At 46.3% G+C, this 27853-nt stretch overlaps 2 protein-coding genes across 2 annotated transcripts; one reads left to right on the forward strand and one right to left on the reverse strand.

Moving 5' to 3' along the window:
* On the forward strand, positions 1-13402 carry TTI2 (TELO2 interacting protein 2). The gene is made up of 8 exons (XM_056116669.1): positions 1-863; positions 2691-2877; positions 5578-5670; positions 7550-7737; positions 7815-7958; positions 9837-9999; positions 11276-11448; positions 12957-13402. Exons 1-7 carry the CDS (start codon positions 1-3, stop codon positions 11375-11377), a joined length of 1740 nt encoding a protein of 579 aa, XP_055972644.1. The 3' UTR covers positions 11378-11448; positions 12957-13402.
* Positions 11555-27101, reverse strand: MAK16 (MAK16 homolog). Its single transcript, XM_056116772.1, has 10 exons — positions 27027-27101; positions 21942-21991; positions 21739-21848; positions 21406-21470; positions 21082-21233; positions 18979-19033; positions 13665-13739; positions 12928-13038; positions 12165-12230; positions 11555-12029 (listed from the first exon to the last, which is right to left on the reverse strand). The coding sequence occupies exons 1-10, from the start codon at positions 27039-27041 to the stop codon at positions 11853-11855; spliced, it is 876 nt and encodes a 291-aa protein (XP_055972747.1). The 5' UTR covers positions 27042-27101; the 3' UTR covers positions 11555-11852.
* Between the last annotated feature and the right edge of the window lie 752 nt (positions 27102-27853).

Here is a 27853-nt window from a genome sequence, read left to right on the forward strand (position 1 = left end):
ATGCAAACAAGCCGCCGAGGCTCCACCTCCTCGGAGTCACGCTTTACGACCCGACGTCGTGAAAGGTCGGGGCGAGGCCGTAGGTCGGCGGCGGAAGCGGGCGTCGTGCTTGGCGGCGGGACCAGCTCGCGGCCCCGGGGTGCCCCGCGCCCGGGTGCGCCCTGGGGTGTCCCCGCGCTGGTGTCGCGTCCGCTGACTCGGCTGCCGGGACCGCTTTTGAGTCCGCGGCCGTCAGCCTCGGGGCGGGCGGCGCTTCCTGCTCCCGCGGGCGGGGCCTCCGCCGCCGCCCTCCCGCCACTTCCGGCCTCCGCGCCCCGGAGGGTCCCCGCCGCGCCCCTCGCCCCTGGCCCCTCGGGGGTCGGCCGCATGGAGCCCGGAGGCGCCGGGGACCCGCGCCCCGCGCCCCCGCGGGCCCTGGCGCGCGTCCTGCAGCGGCTCGCGGGCCCCGACGGCGGCCGGGCGCTTTGCGAGCTGGGCGCGCTGCTGGACGGCGCCGACGGCGCGCGCCTGTGCGAGGACCCCGCGCTGCTGGGCCGCGTGGCCGGGGCGCTGGCCCGGGCCGCGGCGCCCCCCGCCGGCTCCGCGCGCGCCGAGGCCGTGGGCGCGCTCTTCCTGCGGCTGCTGGACGCGACGGGGGCCGCGGGCCGGGCGCGCGTGGCCGGCGCCGCCTACGTGTTCGCCGTGAGCCACGCGGATGACGGGGGCGGCCCCGGGGCGGCGCGGGACGTGGCCCGCCGGGTGCTGGCGCGGCTGCTGAGCGCCGCGGGCGCCGCCTCGGTGCCGGGGCTGCTGGTGGGCGAGGGCGACGGGGACCCGGGGACGCTGCCCGCGGTGCTGGCGCTGCTGCAGCCCGAGCTGGGCAGGTGAGTGTCACCTGCGAGGGCCGGGGCCGGGGCAGGCTGCAGAGGGCTCGGTCCAGGCCTGGATGGAGGCAGCAGAGGGCTCGGTCCAGGCCTGGATGGAGGCAGCAGAGGGCTCGGTCCAGGCCTGGATGGAGGCTGCAGAGGGCTCGGTCCAGGCCTGGATGGAGGCTGCAGAGGGCTCGGTCCAGGCCTGGATGCCGGCTGCAGAGGGCTCGGTCCAGGCCTGGATGGAGGCTGCAGAGGGCTTGGTCCAGGCCTGGATGCCGGCTGCAGAGGGCTCGCTCCAGGCCTGGATGGAGGCTGCAGAGGGCTCGGTCCAGGCCTGGATGGAGGCTGCAGAGGGCTCGGTCCAGGCCTGGATGCCGGCTGCAGAGGGCTCGGTCCAGGCCTGGATGGAGGCTGCAGAGGGCTCGGTCCAGGCCTGGATGGCAGCCGCAGAGGGCTCGGTCCAGGCCTGGATGGCAGCCGCAGAGGGCTCGGTCCAGGCCTGGATGGAGGCCGCAGAGGGCTCGGTCCAGGCCTGGATGGCGGCCGCAGAGGGCTCGGTCCAGGCCTGGATGGAGGCCGCAGAGGGCTCGGTCCAGGCCTGGGGCAGCTTCGGAAAGCCCGCTGATCGAAAGCTTTTGTTTATTTTTCACGCGGGGGCCACACCCAGTGGTGCCAAGGGCTTACTCCCGTTTCCGAGCTTAGGGATCACTCCCGGCAGAGCTCAGGGACTACCTGGGATGTCAGGGATCGAACCTGGGTTTTCGCAGGTGAGCTGCATGGGAGGCAGGTCCCCCAGCCCGCTGTACTATCCTCTAGCCTTGCTGCTGTTGCTGCTGCTGCTGTTTCATTCTTTTTTTTTATTTTTTGCTTTTTGCATCGCACCTGGCGATGCACAGGGCTTACTCCTCGCTCTGCGCTCAGTAATGTTCCTGGCAGTGCTCAGGGACTACATGGGGACGACGACGACATGGGGTGCCAGGAATCGAACCTATGTTTCCCGCCGTCAGCTGCGTGGGAGGCAAGTGCCCAGCCCGCTCTGGCCCCAAGGCTGCTGCTTTTTTTTTTTTTTTTTTTTTGCTTTTTGCACCCCACGTAGTAGCAGGGGTTACTACTGGCTCTTCACTCAGGAGTTAGTTCTACCGGTGCTGGGGGGACTCTACGGGATGCTGTCAATTGATCCAGGGTCTGCTGCGTGCAAGGCAAACGCCCTGCCCTGCCCGCTGTACTATACCTGCTCCAGCCCCAGCTTCTTTTTCTTAAATCAGGTGGAATTGAGGACCTGTACAGGATTTAAGTTTAGAGCACTTCAGACACATCCGTAGTTATTAGCTAGGGATAGCTATTAGATACAGAAGTAATTATTTGGGGTGGAAAATTAAAGCCCTTTTGCATTGCTGTTATCAGAGCTGTTGGTGAGTTCCACTTGCCCTTTGTATGTGCATGTTTGTAAAGAAAAAATGTAGAAAAAACTCCCCATTTTGCAGGAATCCTGAATATATTTTTCAGACAAACTGGGGCAGGTCCCAGTGAGATAGACTTAAGGCCTTTTCTCTACCCCTCCCTGCTTTTTACAGCCTCACTAAGCAGATCACAGAGTCTTGAAGTAATTGGTTACAAATAAGTACGTCTCATTAGATCAATTTTAGACCTACAGACCTGGGTGATTGTTAGGTTATTTTGATTTAAGTATTAAAATATGTTTTAACACTGAGTTAGCTTCTCTGGGGTTTTTTTCCCCCTTTTTTTCTTTTTGGTCAAGGAAAAAGTACCTACTCTGTTTAATTGGATCTTGGATTTTGCTACTCAATGCCATGTCACTGGTTTCCCGTTTCCATATAGAGAATCCTGGAAGAAGAACCCTGCCACCAAACATGTTTTCTCGTGGACCCTGCAGCAGGTCACACGACCCTGGCTGGGTCAGTATCTGGAAAAGGTCCTTCCTCCAGCATTGCTCATCTCAGACGACTATCAAACAGAGAACAAGATCCTGGGTGTACAGTGCCTCCATCACATTCTGCTCAATGTGGTAAGCAACCCCCACCCCCGTTTTATGGGGGCCGCACCTGCTTGTGCTCAGGGATCACACAGTACAGGGGGAAGGGTACTGGCCTGACCTGTGGCTGACCCAGGTTCAATCCTCGGCATCACACAGTGATAGTCCCCCAAGCTTGTAGATGACAGACAACAGACAGATCAGGCGATAGTTGCCAATGTCGTGGATGTCTCCCTTGTACAGTAGAATAGTCCTGCTGGCTTCCCATTGGGACGGAACCTTGCATTCAGACAGGTAGTGTGTGAAGAGCCGAGCCAGTGTATTGATGAGTACTGATGGCAAATTCTTCAGGTGTTCGGGTCTGACCTTGTCTGGGCCGGGTGCTATTTGCTTCTTTATCAACGAAATGGCATGTTGGATTTTGGAAGGGAGAAAGTTGGGAATAACATATCCATCCTGCGGAATTTGGTATGTGGGCAGGTGGACATGGCTATCAAAGGGATCCGAGTAGAAGTCATGGATAATCTTCTCCATTGTCCTTCTGGAAGATGTGATAGATCTATCAGGATGTTGGAGGGCAGACCACTACCTCCACTACCCAGCCACCGCCGTGCTCCAGGCCACGTTTGGACCGTGTGGCTGCTTTGCGGCCATGCGACACATCATAAGACACTTAATACTGATCTTTCAAGATTACCGCACCATATTTGATGGGGTTTAAGTATGGTTTTAACTATGGGAACACCTGCGAGGGCAATTGGAGGCCACCCTAAAAGCCTCTATGCCTTTCGAAGAGTCTGGCAAGCTATCCGTGGCTTATTCAATATGCCAAAAACAGTAACTACAATGGATCTCATTCCCCTGACCCTGAAAAAGCCCCCAATATGGCAGCGTTAAGGATGAGGAAGGAGAAGCTGGTAAAAATCTCAGGACCGAACTAGGCTGCCAAAATGGAGTAAAATGACTGTACTTTCAACGTACGTATGCTGGCATCAGATGCACCCATTGAGGACCTGATGGTGCAAAAGATCAAGTACAACATCTTCGGTCTGACCAAGACAAGAAGGCATCAATCACATCATGCCTTTTTCGACACTGGAGAACTTCCTTGGAACGTGTGACAAAAGAGGCGTCAGTGGTGTCGGTGTCCTTACCAACACGAACTTTGCCATGAGTGTTGATTCATTTGAATGCCTAACAACCCGAATCGGACGAATACACTTGAATAGATGTGGCTCACTGCCAGCAGTTTCTGTCTTCGTTGTCTACACACCAACATCCAATTACAATGAAGAAATTGAGAAGTTCTACATGGAGATGGAGAAGTTCTATAAAGAAGACCACACCTTCTACAAGATTATTGTCGGTGATTTTAATGCCAAGATAGGACCAAGAAGATCAACGGACGAACACATCAGAACCCATGGCCTAGAATGGAAAGAGCAGGGTGAGAGACTGTCTGAGTTTATCATGTCAACCAGGACCATCCATGGTAACTCATACTTCCAGGAGGCCAAATCTAAATGTTGGACATGAGAGTCTCCTGGTGGACAGTTCCACAATGAAATTGACCACATCATATTGAATCGATGGTTTTGCCTGACCGATGTTGCTGTTGTCCCAAAATTCCAAGCGGGATCAGACTACCGTCCCCTTCGTGCAAAATTCTACTTCACGGAGCGGGAAGAAACGGTTGCAACGTTTAAGAAGAGAACTCCCAGAATGACCACCAACTGGGAGCTCATTGGCACTATTGCAGCAATGTGGGAAGATACTGTCATTGACAACATCAATGAGGATTACAATCAACTGGTTCAGCACCACCATGACTGTACGAGGAATGCCCAGAGAGGAAAAGCCACAAACAGACACCTGTCTTTGGAAACTCTTGTGCTCATTCGCCAATGTGGTTCAGATTGAGCCTCAGGCAATCACAAGCTAACATCAGAGCTCACAAAGCTGTGCAGAGAAGCAATAAAGGAAGACCTCAAAGAGAGGAGCAGCAGTGCTGGCTGATGCAGCAGAAGCCGGGAAAAGCATTTGCAATGCCTGCTTGTCCTTCGCCAACTACAAGACTGGTTCACAATATCACTGTTTAATTGTTGCCTCTTTTTTAATTTTTAATTGCCCGTCACTGTCCTCCCATTTTTCATCGATTTGCTCAAGCAGGCCCAGTAACGTCTCCATTGTGACACTTGTTCTGTGTTTGGCACATCGAATATGTCACGGGTAGCTTTCCAGGCTTTGCCGTGCGGGCGAGATACTCTTGGTAGCTTGCCAGGCTCTCCAAGAGGGACAGAGGAATCGAACCTGGGTCAGCCAGGTTGGCTGCGTGCAAGGCAAATGCCCTACCCGTTGTGCTATCGCTCCATGATATTATTTAACTGAGTGCTTATATTTTCCCTCTGCCAACTTAAAGTAGTTGTATTTCAGAGATTACATATGAGTCTATACAACATGGAGAGGTGGTCATGACTGAATCATCAGACCTTGAGTAATTGGCTTTCAAGGAAGACAACAAACTAGAAGGGAATATACCCAAGTGTGCAAGCTATTACTCAAGGAAAGTTGTTTATTTAAAACATTGTGTATCATGAAGACTTAAAAATATAATCAGAATTAGGGAGAGCTGTGTAAGGAATCCTATGTATCCATAATTAAGTTTCAAAATGACCAGTCTCCTGCCAACTTTGGAAGACTTTTTTAATTGAGCTCTTCTTTATCTGATTGCAGCCAGCCGCTGAGTTGCTCCAGTATAACAGGGCCCAGGTCGTGTACCATGCCCTTTTCAACCACCTGTACACACCAGAGCACCAACTCATTGAGGTAATTTTAACTTTTTTTCTTAACTATGAATTGGGTTCAAAGTTTGAGTAGGAGGTGGAATTGTGACTAAGAACAGTTATGCAATGTTTTCTTCTCTTGAAAGTAACGGTGATAATTTAAAGCTCCTGCCAAGTTGAGAATATGGACGTTGCATTTGTCTGGTGACATTTTTCTCAGTATGAAGTGGACAGTCCCCTTCTTGAATCTTAACAGAAAAATCAGTGTTTTGTCTTTCTCTTTTTTCATTTGAGTCTACTGACAATTATGAATCATTTCATTGCAGTATTTATTATGTTCTGTTTTATTGAAGTATCTTTTCTTCCTTTTTGTAAAAATAGGGGCCACACCCAATGTTGCTCAGGCCAGGTTTTACAGAGAATCAAATTTGTGGGGCTTTGGGGATGGAAGCCAGAGCACCTAGGAATTTTCTCTATCCCTTGAGCTCTTTCCCTGATATCCTGTGCTTTTTATCAGAACATACTTGAAATTCTTTACATGTTGATGTCTTAATGTCATTTATTCTTTTATCCAACACCGAGTACCAGTAAACATGATAGATTCCAAGAGTATCACAAAGGGTTTCTGACTTCATCTGAATGTTCAGACACATCTTTAGAGTGGTGAGTCAGTGGAAAGAAGTTTGTGTAATGTGCAGTGGGTACCCAACAGCAGACAGCCAGATTGGTGTTGTTGGGTGTGGTTTTAGGATTTGGAAGGAGGTGACAGTTGCTTATCTAAAGTTTTAAGAGAGTGAAGAATATTCTCCAGCTAGAGGAGACAAGTCATAAAAGAAGAGCTAGAAGTGATATTTGGTAGGTTTGGGGGCCACATCTGGCTGTGCTCAAAGCTTACTTCTGCTCTGCTCAGGGATCTCACCTAGTGGGGTTTGGGGGACCATATGTGGTGCTGGGCATCAAACCCTGGTCGACTGTGTGCAAGGCAAGCACCCTACTCACTGGACTGCCTCTCTCTCTGATCGAAATTAGCTTGTTTTTTTTCTTATCTCCTTCCCTGTCCCCATCCTTCTTTTTAAACTATTTTAGTTATTTAGGTCACTCGGGCTGGAGCCATAGCCCAGCGGGTAGGGCGTTTGCATTGCACTTGGCAGACCTGTCTGACCCAGGTTCGATTCCTCCGCCCCTCTTGGAGAGTCTGGCAAGCTACCGAGAGTATCTCGCCCGTACAGCAGAGCCTGGCAAGCTCCCCGTGACGTATTCGATATGCCTAACACAGTAACAAGAAGTCTCACAATGGAGACGTTACTGGGCCCGCTCGAGCAAATTGATGAACAACGGGAGGACAGTGCAGGTCACTTATGAATTAAAAAAATAAACCCACAAAACCAAAAACCTAAGATAAACCACTGATCCTAGGGGCTCAAAGGGAGTAACTTAACCCTGAAACTTCAGATACAGGGATTAAATTGTGCACAAATGATTTTATTTAGTAGTGTTTTTAAGTACATGTAAATATCACTTAGATCCAGAATCTGCCATTGCCTGCACTTTATAGATTAGCAAAAATGTCCTGATAAAATGTTAACCATTTTAGACTGACAGGTGGAGACAAAGAATGTAAAAAGTAAAGTTAAAAAATAAAAAGCAAGGAGCCAGAATGATAGTGCAGTAGGTACTGACCCAACCCCAGCATCCCATGTTCAGTCCCCAAGCAACACCAGGAGCAATTTCTGAGTGCAGAGCCAAGAGTAGCTCCAGAGCATTGCCCAAAAAAACAAAATAAAAAGCAGGGAGACACTTCGTGTATTGTCGTATTTTAGAATTCTAACACAAACTACAAGAATAGCAGCTTAGTGAATATCCTAGGAAAATCAGTGTTGGGAATAGAAGTGAATTGTAATGCTTCCGTATGCTTCTTGCAGGTCGTGCTTCCGTGTCTGCTGGATTTGTTTCCCATCCTGGAGAAAGGCCAGCACTGGAAGGGAGGTCCAGCGCGGCCCACCACACACTGTGATGAGGTGCTGCAGCTGGTGCTGACCCACATGGAGCCAGAGCATCGCCTGATCTTACGCAGGACTTACGCAAGAAGCCTGCCGGCCTTTGTGAAGAGGTGCGCTCTCAGGCAAACTGGCCGGACTGTGGACTCCCGCTTCAAATGCTCACGGCCACATTCTCTTTTGTTTTCAGATTGGGGATCCTAACTGTCCGGCACTTGAAGAGGCTGGAGCGAGTCATCATTGGTTATCTGGAAGTTTATGATGGACCAGAGGAGGAGGCTCGATTGAAGATGTTGGAAACCCTAAAACTCCTCATGCAGTGTACATGGCCCAGGTAATCCAGCCACACAGACCAGGTGTGCTCAGACCAAACCTCAGTTCATCTCCTCAGAAGAACCTTGCCCAGATGGACATTTAGCATCTTCATGCTAAATTAAGGAAGGTCATGCTACATGTTTGAGCTCTCATTTTCACACATCAATTGAACTGAGAAAGTTGAATACAGTTATTTAGGTATACATCTTTACAGATTTGTAAAGTCATGCTTCATTCACCCCGAGGTTTCCTGAAAACGGGTGTGTGGCGACTGTAGCATCTGCAGAGTGAGTATCGGCAGTGACCATAGTACTCCGTAGGCTGTATTGCTTAGTGAGCATTTCCACTGGACCAGAGAGAGGGCAGGGACTAAGGCGCATGCCTCGAGTGTGTGCAGCCAAACCCAGTTCAGTCCGCAGCCCTGCCTAGCCCCGGGATCGCAGGGTGTTGATTCCAAGCACCTCCCCCGCTTCTCCCATAAGGCCTTCACACTTTGGTTTGAGGAACATGCAGCTAGAACTCAGACAAGCTCAATTAGCAGAAGGCTTCCGTGCTTGAATTAAGTCTTTTAGGAAATACTGCCTGCTATAGCTGTTCTGAGCTCTACCCTTATTTCCTTTCAGTAGCCTAGATTTTCTGTTGTGGTATTTTGGGACCACGCAGCTGTGCTGAGAGATCAGCCCTGGTGGTGCCTGATGTGTGCAGGACAGAGTGCCTCAACCCCTCCCTTTCCTTGGCCACTTCGGTCATGTTTGTAACTGGGCTCACTGCCTCTTTTTACTTCCCTTCTTCCCTGCTCATTATAAGGTTTGCATGAATCGAAGCTCATATTGGTATAAGAATCTAAGATCGGCACACAAGTATTTGGACTAGAGATCAAGAAAGTAGAAGATATGTAGAAAACCAAGCTTACGTAGGAAATGTCACCTATGAAGAGGGCAAGTGGACAGTTGTCAAATGAGAGCTGAGCAGGACACAAATGATAGGAAAATTCATGAATACTTTTAAAATCAAGCTGTCTTTCATTCTACATTCCTGTCCAGAATTATGGTGTACTGAGAATATTTTTGGTTATTTTTAAGCTTCCACTAAACCTTTATTCTGTAGCACTGTCCTCCCATTGTTCATCGATTTGCTCTAGCGGGCACCACTAACGTCTCCATTGTGAGACTGGTTTCTGTTTCTGGCATATCGAATACGCCACCGGGAGCTTGCCAGGCTCTGCCGTGCGGGTGGGATACTCTCAGTAGCTTGCCGGGCTCTCTGAGAGGGACGGAGGAATCGGACCCAGATTGGCCGCGTGCAAAGCAAACTCTCTACCTGCTGTGCTATCGCTCCAGCCCAAACCTGTATTATTTCATGTATAAGAAATTCAGAAACACTAAATCTATTCACAGCTTTTTAAACTATCACCATTATCCACTTCCACTTCATTAAGTAAACAACTTAGGCTGATGAGTAATAGTCTGGACTTAACTAATAAAAATGATCTGGAATTTAAATAACAGGAAGCTCAAATTGATACTTAAACCCCAGGAGCCAAGCTTATTTCCTTAGTTTTTAACTTTCAGCCTACGATTGTGTAAAAGTTAAAGAATGTCACTGGCTGAACAAAGTAAAGGGGGATGTCAGTCCTCCATTTCCAGTGGAACCGAGCTTTTGGAAGGAAGCCAGATACTCTCAGACAGGCCCGAGTGTATCTGGGTAGATGCTATTTAAAGGGGTGAAAAAAAAACATTGTGCATGGAGTCTGGTCTCTAGTTCTGTCATCTTCATGTCATTATACTCTGACTTTATTTCATCTCCTATAAAGTAAGGGTTTTACACTCAGATGGACTTGACATCTCTTTGTTTTCATATTCTGATGTGGAGCCTAAGCAGTTTTTCTTGATTCCAGAATTCCTTGTCGAACTGTGGTTTTATTGAAGGCTCTCTTGAAACTGATCTGTGATGTCGCCAGGGATCCCGACCTCACACCTAAGCCTGTGAAGAATGCCTTGTTGGAGGCGGCCACAGACTGCCTGATTGTCCTGGACCACTGCTCGAAAGGGCAGGTGAAGGTAAGGGACAGTCTGCACGGGTGCAACTGGCTTCAGTTAGGGCTCATTATCTTACCTAGTGGCTCTAATAGATATGATTAGTGTTTACATGCCTGACCAATCTGTAAATGACCTGGAAGGTTGGGTGTTGGAGTACAAGCAGCTTAGGTTTATCTGGTTACACCCATCACAGTGCTCCTGAAGCACTTCCACTTCCAGTCTTTCCTATGCTCTCCTCCCCACCCAGATAATCAGCTTCCCCCTTAATCAGATTTTGTTAATTTGTAAGATCAGTTTCCCAGAAATCTATGATTTTCTGTGTATGAGTGAAATATTGCCTTTCTCCTCTCCTTATGCCTTATGAACAGTTTACCTTAAAGTAATATCCTTTTTGTATAGATACAGGAAGACCGTTAACATTATGCTTTGTAACTTAGGATTTGATTGGCCTTGAATATTATTCACTCCCGGGCATCTGCTTTCTCGACTTAAGCCTCAGTTGCCCTTAGTTCCTAACACCCCAAAAGCAGGGTCCCGACGAGGGACTGAATGGACCCAGGGCAAGCGGTGAGCTACCCTGGCAGCGAAATGGGCCAGGCCAAAGTGCCACGATTCTTAACTATAAGTTAAGAGTTTGATCATGACAGTTGGGTGTCCACCTCTGAGCCTTCAAGAGTTTGATCAGTACCTTAAAAAATATTCAGAGCCATTTACATCAGAAGGCATGAGAATCAGACGTTCCCTAAGGATGGAGAATGGACAAAATGGTAACGATCAGATTTGTAACATTCATTTATGGTCTCGTCATCTGAATTTTTTAATGAAATAATAGTCTTGAAGACGACCCAGGAATAAAATGTAGACGAAAGTAATTTAGTAATGTTGCTCTTGCTATATCAAAGCCTAAAGGCAGCATGAACAGAAATTTATATCCTAAAAACTTTTAATTTTATCTTGACTCTTTAAAACAGTTTTCAAGACTTAGATCCCTCGCTGATAATAATCTGCTGGGTCATGAGAAAGTTAAAACATTCTCAAGCATTCCAAGAGTTTTTCTGTGGGGGTGGGATGTAGGGGCGAGGATGCCGAGAACTGAACCCCAGGCAAGTGTCTGCACCAGCCCCCACTGGATTCGAGCCAGCCCTCAAGTCAGTAGCTCTTAGGCTAAGCTGTGAACTCTCCCCTACGGTCATCCATTGTTTCCTTCTTTGAGCATTATATGAAAGAACCAATACTAAAGTAGAAGGAAAATAACTAAAACAGAACTAATCTGAGCCTGCTTGGTTTTGTGTTTCAGGGTCTCCTGGCCAAAATTGTCCAAAGCTGTGATGATGACACGGTGGTAAGCTGTATCAGGAAAGTGCAGGTTTCTGACGGCACTCCCGACAGCAGAACCTAAGATCTGTATTATTTTCCTGAAGAGGATTTTCCTATTCCAATTACATAAACGAAATCTCTTAAGGACAAGAGGTATTTCTTAAAGCTATGATTCAGATCTTTTTCCTTTCATAGGAAGAGGAGAACAAGAAAAAAATTGAAGTTTCAATATTTCTAATGCTGGGGGAGGTAATGGGGAATACACCAAGGAGACAGTTTATAATTTAGAAATGTTTATATCCACAGACTCATCTGTTGAGCTGCTTGGGCTCAAGCTGTTATTTTAACACATATGCCAGTATTATAAAAATACTCTCTCTGTTCACAACAATGTCATTCTATTAGTATTTTTTGCCCCACAGAGGGGCATAAATTAAAAAACAAACCAAAAACTCACAAACACTGTTCTAAGTACAAGGAGCAAAAACTGAAAGTCGTTTTAGATAAAAGAAACCAAAGATTTCAAAAGGTTGGTCCTGTTAAAACACAAAGGGAAATCACGTGGTTTTGGACTTGGCTGCTGGCTCTGTTTCCTGCTCATACTCGATCTCCACATAGGCACGTTTTCTCCGAAAAGGTCCTTTCAACGGTGTTTTGCCTTTGTGTTTGGCTTTTTCTTCTTCCTCACTGGAGGACTTGTCGTCATCACTGCTGGCATCCAGTTTATCCATATCCTAGTATGCGGAAGGAAGAAACTCATTGACTGTCACCTCACTTTAGAGCTACAGTTTTATGTGCCTTTATGTGTTCAGGAATTACCGCCCCTTCATTGATGATGGACAAGGGATGATTTAGCCCATAAATCTCACCTCAAAATCACTTATATCACTTTCATCCACTTCGTCATCTTCTACAAACTCTCTTTTCCCTACATCCTAAAATAAAACATGATTGGTTATATAACTCTGTAAAAACCAAACAGAATCAGAGTTGCAAAATAGAATTAAATCATCAGTGGCCAGTCATTATTAATGGGAGATATATAAATAGTTCCTTGTACATTCAGCTAAACTATCAATTCCAGAATGTCTCCTAGTAGGGAAACTATACCTTCCACCTATGCATGCCTGAAACATTAGTAAAGGCCGAGAAAGAGCTGACAGGTGGCTGTATCCTTGCATGCTAAGGCCCTGAGCCTGATTCCTGGCACTGCATAACCACCTGGTGGTGGCCCTGTAAACTGCTGGGGGTACCCCGTGCCCCTAATATTATCTGCTTGCTAAATCTGCCCCTCTCCTAAAAATACTACTGCTCAAGTGCCTTTCTTTAATAAAGATGAAATCCTTCACAATTTCACTAAGTTTCTCATTCGACCAGTTGATGAGGACTCATTTACTACCTTCTAGGAACAACCTGAGGATGCCAAAAGACTGAAATAGTCAATGTATAAATAACTGAAGGAAGCTGGAGATTCAGAAACTGCTGAGTCAAAGTCAATCTTATAATAGGGAGAAAAGTCCAAATTGTTTTGGGCTAGAGATCTGAAAATGATACTCTGGCTCATCAATACAGATCATAGATCTAGTTCTGGGGATTACTGCCTGATACCACAAAAATTAAAAAAAGTCTTACTTCTTCTTCATCTTCTTCATTTTCCTCAGCGTCTGACGAGTCACTGTCTGCCTCCTGCTGCTCCAGGGCCTTGTCGAAGGCGTGAATGGGGAAGTTGTAGATGTCTCCATACTGAGGAAACAGAGATGGGCTTCAGCTACACTGGAACCTTAGACATAGAGTCTACAATCTGACAAGCACCTTTTCTTCAATTGAATTCTCAATTTGATGATATGTCTCTATTATCCAGCTGAGAGCTATCTGTGAAACTTAATTCTGATATTTAAATAACGGATGGTTAATATCAAACTGGTAGTTACTGTGAAGGAAGGAATCAGATTACTTAAAATTGAGTTGTCAATGAAAACCACAGACTGGAATAACTAATTTTATAGTAAGAAAAAAGTATTCATGTTGTCTCTGTAAATGACACTGACTTTTAAAATAAAAAGTGATTTTACACTTCAAAGACCGTGGTCTTTTAAACTTCAAACAAATATGTGTGACTTATGCAGACATCTGAAACTGTTGCAGTTGGGATTAATGGAAAAAAGTGAAAAAGATTCTTGCTGTGAACAGATGTGACCAAAGTATTTTTGTACCTGCATTAATAAATTCAATCAAGGAAGCCAAGGACTATCTATATTTCAGGGATAAGATCAAGATAACATTCCAGCATCTTTAAAAACGAAACACATTTCCCACTTTTCCAAGCCTACTGCCGTGTAAAATAGAAACCGAGCCCTGAGTTTTCTCACCGTATCTTGTTTCAGTCTCTCCAGCAATTCCTTTTCAATAGCATTGTCCAGCTGAGCCGCTATTAATGCCTTTTCCTATAAGAGAAAAACAGCAAACTCATACTTCATTGGGATTCCCTTTTAGCCTGTAGAAGCCAAGCAAGTTAGTTTAGTAAAAAACAAAAACAACGTAATCATTTCCCTTAACAGTTTTCAGGGGCTTGCCTCTAAGTCAGATATATTTTTCTTCTGAAACCAGAGGAAATTTTTACTTAAAACAAACTCCACTGTTCGTTAAGTTCTAACAAAGCCATTGATACGTAAGAAATCTCTTCCAGTTGCTCTCAGGAAATGACATGGTATCTATCATCAACCTGTACCACCTCAAAAAAAAAACCAACCATATATGGACATTTTTAGCCTACAACTGCATTCGTTTTGACAGTGAAAACAAAGTGAAACAGGATTTTTTGTTATCAGAATGCATCTTTATTTAAAATCTTTTCTATGCCTTTATCTTTGTAAACTGAGGTAACACAGTTGTAGTATTAGTGCACCAAAAGTGTTCATCACTGCACCTCCAATGATAGCAAAGTGCCGGGGACACCCCCCCCCCCCCCCCTTTATGCCTCTAATCTGTCAACCTCCTTTCTGTTATCAGAGTGCATTCCTCTGCTTGCCTTTCTTTGGGGGCCAGAAATAGGCCACCGCCTAGTGGATGCTAAGCAGCGGGGGCCGGAAGGGCCTACTCCAGGAAGAGGGATCCAACTGGGCCCTCCACGCGGGCAAGCACCTTGTGGTTCCTTGCTTTGCTTCTATTTTATTTTGCTGGGGAGAGAGCACACCCATATTCATGACCTCCTGGCTCTACTCAAGAATCACTCCTGGTGGTGCTCAGGAACCCCTATAGGATACCGAACGTTGAATCCAGGCCGACTGCGTGCAAGGCAAACGCCCTACCCGCTATATATTGCCCAACCTGCTGTACTGTAGCCCCAGCCTTTGTTACAAATATTTTTAATGTATAGTGTCAGTGGTGCCTTGTGTCTCTATTGCTATCAGCAAGCTATCCTGAGGGAAAAAATAGAGCACAGAAAGTTTGACCGCTCCTGCTCCTTAACCCTGATTATTACACACATTGGTAAAGCGTAATACAGATGATATTGAATAATTTGCACTAAGACAAGGAAAAGTTACAAAGGTATGCTAGTTATTTAGTATTTTGGTTCTTAAAATATTCTTTCAAGAGAAATGACCAACATATTGTAGCTGAATTTGAAAAACATAAAAAAATTTTTTTTTTTTTAAAGAGCAGAGCAGAGAGGTCAAAGGGCTGGTATTTGTCAAGAGTGTGCAGGAGGGCTGGGTTTGAGTCCCTGCACCGCTTGGTTCCCCCAAACCCTGCCCCAAGGAAGGCATAGCCCAGAGAAGCTAGCAGTGGCCCCAAAGCCCAGCCCACCAACACTGTGGACAGAACTTTATGTTACACTGTTGGAAATGTGTCTCTATGAAACTGCAATCACTTACAAAATTTGGAAGTAAAAACACCGCAATAACATACTTAAAACATTTGTAAACAAGTTTTCAACCCATTAATTATAAATTTTTCATAGCTACATTTTTTCATAGGGCTTCAAACAGAGTAAAACAAAAAAATTCTTCTCAAAGCTTTATAAAAGACCTATTTGACAGCCAGGAAAGAAGAAAACTCATTAGGCAGATGTGAATAAAAATTGCGTAATTGGGGCCAGAATGATAGTATAGTGGGTAAGACGCTTGCCTTGCATGCCGCCAACTTGGGTATGATCCCTGATACCCATATAGTCCCCAAACCAAAAAACCCCAAATGGGCTGGAGTTGATAGCACAGCGGGTAGGGCATTTGCCTTGCATGTGGCTGACCTGGGTCCAATTCCCAGCATCCCATGTGGTCCCCCGAGCACCGCCAGGAGTAATTCCTGAGTGCATGAGCCAGGAGTAACCCCTGTGCACTGGCGGGTGTGACCCCAAAAAAGCAAAAAAAAAAAAAAAAAACCCAAAAAAACAAATAACAAAGGTATAATCATGCTGGAGAACAAAAAATAATAAGCAAGTACTTAATGCAAATCATTGAAAATGCACTTTATACCCTTTAAATATCAGCTGTGATAGTGAAGACATACTATTCGTGCACCCAGACGTTATGAACAAGGGTGAGGAAAAAAAGAGAAATATCAGGGAACATATGTAAAAACCATTTTTTGTTGTGTTTTTGGGCATACCTGGCTGTACTCAAGAATCAGGAATCGGGAGGACCTGATGTGATGCTGGGGGTGGAACCCAGATTAGATGTGTGCAAGGCAACTGCCTCAGCCACTGTATTATTTCTCCAGCCCCAGGTTCAAAAGTTTTGATGACAGAAATGATTAAGTCTGGAAACCTTGTGACTGAAACCTCCAGGCTTTTATGAAGTCAGGATGGGCCACCCACCCCCATCTCCCTGTACTTCCAGAAGCTCCAACAGTCACGCACACACCCCAAAGCCACCAACCAGTTAAAAATTTAACGCCAGCTGAATCACCCCATTAAGAATTTTGGGCTTCCTGGAGCAAGCGGCCGCAAGGGCTCAAACTCTTGAAACTCTTGAAATGCAACATCCCAAACTCTACAATACTGCTGATAAACTAGCAGAAGGCAACTAATCTCAATTAAAAAATGTAAACACAGAAGGCTTATCCTGTAACAATATCTTAGTAATCTCTTATTTATCCAAGGACTTAGTGGCTCAAAGGTGAGATAGAACAATCTTCATTAACTTTCTTCTAGGGATACATTTTTTGATCATTCTCTTAGCAAATTATTGATAATAAGTAATATTAACATTACTGAGGTCCTGTTTTGTGGGCAGGCTTTGGAGGTGTTTAGAAAATTGGAGACAATGGTGGAGGGAAGGTGTAATGGTGGCGGGATTGGTGCTGGAAGATGAAATGCCTGTAACAAACGCCTGTAACAAATGATCATGAACAACTTTGTAAACCGTGTTTATATAAAATATAAGGGCGAAAACTGGAAAATAGAAATTAAATGGCCAAAAAAAAAAGTTTGGAAACCAACAATGTAATAGGTTTTGAGGTACAGAACTCTATATAATTAGTGGAACAAAAGCTTCAAATGCTGGAGTATGAAGGTAAGCCAAGTACACACGTAGAATGACTGAATTTGTCAGGAAAAGCTAATTCCTGGATTTTAAAAAGCTCTAATGAAGGGTCTGAGCAATAATACAGTGTGTAGGTGGTTTGCCTTGCACAAGGCCAACCTGGGTTGGATTTCTGGCCCCCCATATGGTCCCCCAAGCATCATCAGCAGTGATCTCTGAGTCCAGAGCAAGATGTAAACTCTGAGCATCACCAGGCATGCCCCTTCACCCACCAAAAAGACTCAAGAAAACTGCACTTGAGGGGCCGGAGCGGTAGGACAGCAGGTGGGCACTTGAGTTTGCCTTGCACTTGGCCAACCCAGGTTCAATCTCCAGCAGCGCAAATTATCTCCCAAACCTGCCAGGACTGATTTCCTGAATGCAGAGCCAGAAGTAAGTCCTGGGCACAGACAGGTATGCCGCCCCCCACTACCCTCCCCACCCCCCCCAAAAGAAAATTCAGCTTGAGTAAAGTCGACATACATGCAGTCTATTCTAGGCAACAGAGGCTGGCTTATCCTCTTCATATGTTCCCATGATAGCACAGTATTAAATCATTATCCACATCGAATAAAACCGCCCTGTTTACTTAAAAAAACACTGTCCTCCCATTCAATTTGTTCATCAATTTGTTTGAGCGGGCACCAGTAACATTCCATTATGAGACTTGATGTTACTGTTTTTTGGCATATTGAATATGCCATCACTGCAGTGCGGGTGGGAGGCTCTCCAAGGTACTGAACCCAAGGTCGGTGGCATGCAAGGCAAATGCCCCACCCGCTGTGCTATCGTCAGAATTACTTAAAAAACAAAACTAAACAATTCACTCTTTTGTTTTGTCATAGGTCCACAATGGTGCTCAGGGGGGCTTCCAGTGAGGGCCTGGGGCTGCTCCCAGGGTTCAGAGCTTGTACTTAGGAGATGAAGCCCGGCTAGGGATCAAATGAGAGGTCCCGTGTGCAACCAGAAACTCCAAAACCTGAAAAACTCAATCAAGTGGTCAAGTATGACCTGAACAGACACAAGACTACTTAAAGTCTTTTAGGGCTGGGGATGCAGGTTGGTCACGGGAGGATATTTGTGAGGCCTTAACTCCATTTTTGACAACCCCTCAAAAAACAAACCAACAACCAAAAAACAGTCTACAACTTCGACGGAGTGGAAATATTCTTATATTCCACTGCGGAATTTTAGCATTTGACTGAAATGCTCAAACCTTGCTGCCGGGAACATGTATGTAACATTTCAAAGCACCTGAAAAACCTGAGGGCAAGAAATCTCCAGGCTCTCAGAGCATGGAATGGGTGACCTCCCCCCACCCTCCCCATTCTTCCGGGAGCCTGGCAGTCATACCTATGAACTGCCTCTGGCTCCAGAGAAGCTCATTAACCAGCCATGATCCAAAGACTCATAAATAAATTTTGAGATCAACAACAGAGATGCTTCCGGAACCCAAAGTCACCATCCAGTTAAAATTTAACCCCAGCTCTCTCACCCCATTCAAAATTTTAGAAGTCCTGGAGCACAAGACTGCAAATCTCATACTCTACACCACTGATATACCAGGAGTGGCACACCCCATTGGATGGGATATAAAGTAGAAGGCAATCGGTCTCGGTTAAGAAAATATTAACACAAGGCTTAACCTGTAACGACATGTTCGTAATTTTTTATACAAGGGTTCAAATGCTCCAGGTAAGACACAATAATTTTCACACATTTTCTTCTAAGAAATTTTTTTGATCGTTTTAGCAAATTATTCATAACAAGCAATACAAAATAAATTACTAGGGCCTACTATTGGGGCAGGCTTGGGTGGTAGTTTGGAAAACTGGAAATAATGGTGGTGGGATTGGTGTTGTAATATTGAATGTGGTAATCATCGCGAACAACTTTATAAAAATAAAAGAAAATTTTAAAAAAATTCTTGAGTTCAGGAATTATAAGTCTTTCTCTATTTAAGGCATTTTCCCCCCTGCTCTCTGTACATATATCCCCAGAGCACTCATATTTTAACTGCTACCAAACTCCTAAGACTATGATGTGGAAACCAGGTAATTGATACATTGCACATTAGCAAAGCATTCTCCAGGGCCTAAACAGTTCAACAGTTCACAGACAGAGGTGACTAAGAAACTATGAATATAAAACAATACATCACCTCTCTCCTTTTCTCTCTTCTCTCCACCTTCTTACTCAAAGGAACAAGTTTCTTCCTATAGAAAATAAAACACATTATCAGAATATCCGGGACCACTCTCCACTGGCAGAGGAACCCAGACATGAGGGTCCCGGGGCTGCGGTCTCCAAGCCTACTCAGATTGGGACTGGGCCTTCGCCAGCTAGACCCTCCATCTTCCAGTAGGTAGGCGTCACACCCACCAGCTGCCGCCAGCGCCAGGTTGGTCCCATCAATGGCCAAGACGCAGAGACTATAAAACCCAGATCCCCGAAGTGCGCAGCCACAGATGCGACCGCACAACATCTTATTATCTTATTTTTCCTTTGGAAAACCTGGCAGGCTACCGAAAGTATCCTGCCCGCATGGCGGAGTCTGGCAGGCTTCCCGTGTCGTATTCAATATGCCAAATACCAGTAACAATGATGGGTCTCATTCTCCTAATCCTGAAAGAGCACTGGAACCTCAGGGCTAGGAAGAAGGAGACGTTACTTGTGCCTGCTCGAGGGAATCGATGAACAGGAGGATCGTGATCGTGATAGTGATCAGAATACCCAAGTGCATGTGCTAGGTTTTCTTTTAAAAATGAAAAAAAGGATTGGAATTGACTTGCAGTGCTCCATGAAATAGAGCAAAATGACATAACATTTCCCCAGACAGGGTCAGTCAGAGTGACAGTACAATAAATAGGATGCTTGCCTTGTACAAGGCCAACCTGGGTTTGACCCCTGGCACCCTATATGGTCCCTTAGTAACACCAGAGTGGTCCCCAAGCACAGAGCCATGAGTAAGCCCTGAGTACCACCAGGTGTGGCCCAATTAGGCCCCACAAAAAAAAGAAAAATTTTCTAAACATTTAATGGGGTAAGAACTTTTAAACATATTTCAATGTGGGTATCTTTCCCCCCCCAGGTACTCTGAAATATATGAGGGCATTTACAAAGGTGAACTAAGAAAAAGGAATTTTCTGTAGAAAACTCAAAAGTATCTGAAGCATTGTTGGGCGATCACAATGAAAAAAAAAAAAATACTGGGACCCTGAAAGAAGATAGCCAATTAGTTTTATAGTTAAAAAATTAGTTTTTAACATCCAAAAGAACAAAAGCGACTGGTCTTGGCATAGATGTGGGGAGAAAGGGACCCTCCTCCACTGCTGGTGGGAATGCAGACTGGTTCAGCCCTTTTGGAAAACAGTATGGGCGATTCTCAAAATATTAGAATTTGAGTTCTCATTTGACCCAGCAATACCACTCCTGAGAATAAAGCCCAGGGAACCAAAAATATATTACTGAAGTGATATCTGCACTTATTTGTTCATTGCAGCACTGTTTACAATAGCCAGAATTTGGGGAAAAAACCAAGTGCCCAAGAACAGATTAAAGAAACTTTGGTACATCTACACAATGGAGTACTATGTAGCTGTTAGAGAAGATGAAGACATGAAATTTACATACAAGTGGTTCTACATGGAAAGTATCATGCTAAGTGAAATGAATCAGAAAGAGAGGGACAGACATAGAAAGACTGCATTCATCTGGGGAACATAAAGTAACAAAATAGGAGACTAGCACCCAACCAGCTATTGAAAACAAAGTGTTTCACAATGCCTTTTTGGCAATTCTGATTGCTGGGCGGGGGGGGGGGGGGGGGGGGGGGGGAATTCTAAACAATAATGGTGTATCTTTTGTCGAAATAATGAATGTAATCAATGTAGAGAAGAGTTAAGTAAAAATCATCTGCCTCACAGGCATTGGGAGGGGTGGGAGGAGGGTATATTGGGGTTCTTGGTGGTGAAAAATGAGTACCGGTGAAGGGAAAGGTGTTTGATGATTGTATGACCGAGACTTAAACCTGAAAGCTTTGTAACTTTTCCCACAGTAATCCAATAAATAAATCTAAGAAAATAAATAAATGAAATTATGAAAAAAAAAAAAGTAAGGTGGCGTTCATGCCCGATTCAATCAGCGGCTGAATGAACAGCAGTACTCCTACATAAAAAAAAAAAAGAAAAAATTTTCTCATCTTCATATAAAGATTCATGGGAAAACAGTTTAAAATAAGTAGATGAATGATCTAAGTACTTACTGTCGCTTGAGTGTAAGTTTTCTAATTCGAATTAGGTACTGGGTAATCTTGGTGAATCTCTGCTTACATTTGTGTCGAATAAAACGGGGCCAGTAGATAAGATTTTCATCTATTTGCTCCAGTGCTTTCTCATAATTTTTATTAAGCCGGACCTACGAAACAGAAAAAGTTTAGCAAGGACGAGAGTTAATTATTAGGTCTGGGCCACTAACTGCCTCAAGCTTAATGAGAATGACTTGAAAAGTTCAACACAGATTGCTCGAGGACAGAAAAGCATGTGGCATTTTGCTCTGAATTAATGGCCACACTTGTCTGAAAACTCACCCGTTCCCAGAGACGCCTAGGAAAAGCTGCACGTTCTATAACTTTCATGTATAAGAAGCACTGGCCTGCAAGAGAAATTAAACACCTCGAATGAAAGAAAATCTTTTTCATTACTTCTTTGGTTTTTGGTTACACCCAGCTATGCTCAGGGCTTACTCCTGGCTCTATGCTAAGTCCCCTCCTAGCAGTGCTAGGGGGAACGGAAGAGGTTCGAGGGACCAAACCCGAGTGCACTGTGTCTAAGGCTTTCCCGATGTACTATCTCTGGTCCCTTAGAAAAATCATTTTACAAGCTGTTGGGAGTTCTCGTGGAAGTTGAAACGTGAGCGTTACCTTTCTCTTCTTTGATGGTGGCATACTGACTGTTGGCCAGAGGACAAGAGGACCGATTACACAGCCCTGTGAGGCTGTATTCATTTCTGCAGAACCCCTGGGTCTTGGTTCTGGAATGGGAGGAAACAAGCACACAAGGATTGAGCTGGGTTACCAGGAAGGCAACAGAAGCCCCTCTGTACAAGTAGCAGATCCACACTGACCTGATTTTGAAGGAACAAAATTGCTTATTTCCGAGAGTATCCCAGATAACCTGCAAGACAAAATAAAGATCCATTTGTTTTAATCCCAGAAAAACAATGCCCGAGGGTAGTACCCTGCTTTACTGAGGAAAGGCATCTTTAAGGAAAGAGAAGTGCTTTGTAAGTCTAATTGGCTTTCCTTTCTTAACACAAATAATAGATTTTTTTTTTAAGAAAAAAAAATACAAATTTGCTCAAACTATAACTCCACTGTCCAGAGAGAAAATGTCACCAATGTTTTATAAACATTTTGTTTCTAAACATTTTGTATTCCATATTTTTACCTAAAATGATACACACAGACACAAACACACATGTTTATATCCTCAGACTATATATGTAGTCTCATTTTAGGTAAAAATGAGACTTTTACTAAGTATGAAATACTTTTCTTACTGTAACACTGTCGTCCCATTGTTCACCGATTTGCTCGAGCCGGCACCAGTAACATCTCCACTGTGAGACTTGTTACTGGTTTTGGCATATCGAATACGCCACAGGGAGCTTGCCAGGCTCTGCCGTGCAGGCAGGATACTCTTGGTAGCTTGCCGGGCTCTCCAAGAGGGATGGAGGAATTGAACCCGGGTCAGCCAGGTGCAAGACGAACACCCTACCTGCTGTGCTATGAGCATGCTTATTACCCATGGTTGAAGTCTGTGGATTACTATCTTTTTTTTTAACATCCTTACCATTATTTTAGCTCATTGTGGGCAAGGGAAACCATCTATTGTGTCCTCCACTAACATGCTCTTAATGCATTTCCGTACACTTAAGCGACTGACATCAATGTATCCCAACACAGAATGCACTCCAGTGCTTGCTGAGTGAAGATTTAATAGGGCTTAGTCTCGGATCAGCTCACTGGTTTATCACGCCAGCTTTGCAACCATCAAGACTGAGAGTTCAATCACTGGTGCTGCAGATGTGCCAGACACCGCTGGCTGCTCTGCTGTGGGATCCCGGCAACCCCAGGCACTACAATACAAACAAAATGGTGCAACGAAATGAAACGAAAGGGTGCAACCCTGTGCAAATACTCCCGCGGAAAGATGTGTGAGCGCTTTGGTCAGGAAGAGCGACCATTTGAGGGTCCTGTGCAAGCACTGAAGCCGTGAGCACCATAGCGACAGACTCTGACTAACTAGGCAACAGAGGGCTCACAGAAGAGGTGAATGAGGGGCTGAGTGATAGCACAGTGGACAGGGCGTTTGCCTTATATGCGGCTGACCGGGTTCGATTCCCAGCATCCCATATGGTCCCCTGAGCACCGCCAGGAGTAATTCCTAAGCCAGGAGTAATCGCCAAGTGTGACCCAAAAAGAGAGGGGGGGGAAAAAAAGAGGTGAATGAGGGTCTTTGAACTGCCTTGAGGAATGAAGTCCTGAAAGTATTTAAAAGGAAAAACATAATAAAGAGTAAACAGGATACTCTACCCACCCTGCTGCCCACTCGGCCCCCCTACCTGAAAGTTTACAAAGCATCAGACACATTAACTTGTCCAAATGGGACTCTTCATTCCATACCTCTCCAAACAATGTGTTCCTTCCTTAGTTTCCACCACCTCGAGGAATTTATTATTTTTTTTAAAATAAGGCTGCACAATTTATTCAACTCCCAAAACCCATTTATTTTTCTTCTCATATTTTAATTATCACCAAGTTACACTAGTCATACAAAGATCCCAAATTCACCTACTTCTTTTCGTCTCCAGCATTACCTTAGCTGAAAAGCTCCTTTCATCATAGTACAGTCTTCTTGCTTTCAGTCCTCCTCTTCCATACAACTAGAGTTTTCACTAGTATAGATTTTTTCCCCACCAAAAGTCATTAAGGGGGCTGGAGCGATAGCACAGCAGGTGGGGCATTCGCCTGCACAGGGCCGACCCGGGTTTGGTTCCCAGCATCCCATATGGTCCCCCGAGCACCACCAGGAATAATTCCTGAGCGCAGAGCCAGAAGTAACCCCTGTGCATCACAGGGTGTAATCCAAATAGAAAAAAGAAAGTTTGACATACTCCTCAAAAGAATAATAATAAAAAGCATTATCTACAACTCTACATGATTTTGTGCTGGTAAGCATAGCAGCACCATTTTCTGTTCATTCCTCTATCACAGTGCCAATGGTACTCTTTACTGTACTCCTTCTCTCGTCTCCAGACTTGATAGTTGGCTGTCCCAACTGACCGTTGTTCCCTCACTCTTTAAGCCCTGGTTCATTCTCATATTTCAGCTCACAGCGCGAAATTCTTCACAGAAACCTTTCTCGTTCAGCCCACTTGACTCCTTCACGCACCCATCTTCTTGTCTACATTATATGGCTACAGTATGGAATAATACCACTTTCACTGCTATGTCTGCCTATCGTCTGTCACCCCATAGGTGCTTCAGGAAAGCAGGACTTTTGTCTCGTTATATAAGAGTCAAATCTCTGTTTTCCCTGGTCACGGATTTTAAGTCTTCTACTACAAATATATATGTGCATATGTATACATATTCACTGTCCTCCCGTTGTTCATCGATTTGCTCGAGTGGGCCCAGTCACGTCTCCATTATGAGACTTCTTGTTACTGTGTTAGGCATATCGAATACATCACGGGGAGCTTGCCAGGCTTTGCCGAGAGGGTGAAATACTCTGCGTAGCTTGCCGGGCCCTCCGAGAGGGGTGGAGGAATCGAACCCAGCTCGGCTGGGCTTGCTACCCGCAAGCAAAGGCCCTACTGATGTACTATTGCTCTAGCCCTATATACCAGCTGGAGCAATAGCACAGCAGGAAAGGCCTTTGTGTTGCATGCGGCCGACCTGGTCGGCCCAGGTTCGATTTCTTTGCCCCTCTCGGAGAGTCCGGCAAGCTACCAAGAGTATCTCGCCCGGACAGCAAAGCCTGGCAAGCTCCCTGTGACGTATTCAATATACCAAACACAGTAACAACAAGTCTAACAATGGAGATATTACTGGGCCCACTCGAGCAAATCGATGAACGGGAGGGCAGTGCTACAGCATGCATATACATCTATATATATGTATATATATAGTATTCTTATTATCATCTTATTATCTCATTCCTGCTTTGGACAAACTGGCAGGCTACCAAATGTAACCTGCCCACACGGCAGAGTCTGGCAAACGCCCCATGGCGTACCCAATATGCCAAATACCAGTAACAATGATGGGTCTCAATCTCCTAAAGAGCCTTGAATATAGCACTTTCTTAAAAATTTCAGGGCTAGGATGAAGGAGACGTTACTGGGGCCTGCTTGAGGCAATCGACGAATAACAGGATGATCATGATATATTGTATTCAACATTCACAGGCAGAGTCTCCTACCCTGTGCCTGACTGTCTCCACCAGGGCCCAACAGCTGAAGACCTCCGGGGCCCAGCCAAGGCCATGCTGGGACCACTCTCCACACACTTGGATGAGCCTCACGCATAAATAACTGGCAGAGGAACCCAGGTGTGTGGGACCCAGGGCTGAGATCTCCAAGCCTGCACGGTTTGGGACTGGACCTGCCAGTAGCTAGACAGTTACACCCACCAACTGCCGTGTAACCCCAACAACGGCCAGGATCCAGAGATCATTACACTCAGCTCCTGGGAGAGAACAAGGCAGAGTCTCCTACCCTGTGCCTGACTGTCTCCACCAGGGCCCAACAGCTGAAGACCTCCGGGGCCCAGCCAAGGCCATGCTGGGACCACTCTCCACACACTTGGATGAGCTTCACGCATAAAAGAACTGGCAGAGGAACCCAGGTGTGTGGGACCCGGGGCTGAGATCTCCAAGCCTGCACAGTTTGGGACTGGACCTGACAGTAACTAGACAGTTACACCCACCAACTGCCGTGTAACCCCAACAATGGCCAGGATCCAGAGATTATCACGCTCAGCTCCCTGAACCGTGTGGCTGCAAGTGCGGCCACGCGACATCTTATCATCTCATTCCTACTATGGACAAACTGGCAGGCTACCGAATGTCACCTGCCCACACGGCAGAGTCTGGCAAACTCCCCGTGGCGTACCCAATATGCCAAATACCAGTAACAACGATGGGTCTCATTCTCCTAACTATGAAAGAGCCTTGAATACAGCACTTTTTAAAAATATCTCAGGGCTAGGACGAAGGAGACGTTACTGGGGCCTGCTGGAGGTAATCGACGAATAACAGGATGGTCGTGATTGTGATTGACTGCACTCATTTGTGGCATACATACATATGTATATGTACATACACGTATATATATACCACAAATGAATGCAGTCCGGTCAAGTGTGTGTGTGTGTGGGGGGGGGGGGCTGAGGGGAGCTAAGAGACTGGCATGGCAATGATAGCTGGGAATGATCCTGCTGGACAAGAACTGAGTGTTAAAAGGAGGTAGAGGGGTACTCTTGATAAACTTTCAGTATCAACACTGCAAACTACAAAGCCCAAAAAGGGGATGGAGGGAGGGAGGAAGAGGGGGAGGGTGGAGGGAGGGAGGGAAGGAAAGGGACAGGGAGAGGGAGAGGGAGAGCCAGGGAGGGAGTAGGGAATAGCGCCCGCCACAGAGGTAGTCAGGGGGTGGGGGTGAGGGTGGGGGGTGATGGCAGGGACCGTGGGAAATGTGCACTGGCGGAGGGATGGGTGTCGGGACGCCGCGTGACTGAAAACCCAAAGTGAAGGGCTCTGTGAGCATCTACCTTACAGTGATCAAAGGAAAAAAAAAAAGGCTGCAAAAAAAATTAAAAAAAACAACTCCAGTCGCTATCACAGCGTGGGCACCCCTGGGCCATTTCTCCAGCGTGTTTGCACTCTGGGCACACCGGGGGGTAAACGTGTACAAAGGACCCCTGGGTGTTGTCTCCGCTGCAACCCGGCACGGCCCCTTCGCCCCGCCCCCACCTCCGCCAGCCCCAGACCCTTTCCCCCCAGACCGCTGCGCTGAGCGCGGGGTCCAGCTGGCCGGACCCAGGCCCCGAAAGCCCAGGTGGACAGCCCCAGGCTCGGGAAACGGGGCTCTGGGAACCCCCCGGCCCCACCGACGCGGCTGCGGGGCGAGCAGGAGCAGACTTACGTCATCGGACTGCATGATGCCGGAGGTCCGCGCCGAGAGCGTGCTCAGACGCAGGGGGCAGCCATGCTTCTTCCGGGAGGCCACTTCCGGGAAGCCCAGCTCACGTCTCGCGAGAGTTCGGGGATCTCGGGCTGGCTCGGCACAGTGCCCCCTGGCGCCCCGGGTGCCCCGCGCGCCTCTCGGCCGGCTCCTCCCGGGTTCGGGGCGGCCCCGCGCCCGCGCCCGCGCCTGCGCACTGGCCACCGGCTGCAGGCTCAGCGCTGGGCCCTCCTGGAACCTGCAGGAAACGGACTTGGGCGAGCTAACAGATTTTTTTTCCACTCTATTTTGGCGGGATAAAATTTCTTGGTTTTTCAAAACCATCGTTTTTGAAAAGGAAGGTAATTTTAAGAATGCCAAAAAAAGTAAGAAAAGCACAAATAAGTGTGGACTGCTTATTACATTAAGAATTCTACACAGCAGGTAGGGCGTTTGCCTTGCAGGCGCTCGACCTCCGTTTGATTCCCAGCATCCCATATGCTCCCCTGCACCGTGCCAGGAGTAATTCCTGAGCATTGCTGGGTGTGACCCCCCAAATACATACATACATATATATATCATACATATACATATACATATATATATATATATCTCACGAATCATGACCATCTTGTTATTTGTCGACTGCCTCGAGCAGGCCCCAGTAACGTCTCCTTCATCCTAGCCCTGAGATTTTTAAGAAAGTGCTATATTCAAGGCTCTTTAGGAGACTGAGACCCATCATTGTTACTGGTATTTGGCATATTGGGTACGCCACGGGGAGTTTACCAGACTCTGCCGTGTGGGCA

Source organism: Sorex fumeus, unplaced genomic scaffold (assembly GCF_029834395.1).
Source record: "Sorex fumeus unplaced genomic scaffold, SorFum_2.1 ptg000033l, whole genome shotgun sequence".
Taxonomy (NCBI): Eukaryota; Metazoa; Chordata; class Mammalia; order Eulipotyphla; family Soricidae; genus Sorex; species Sorex fumeus.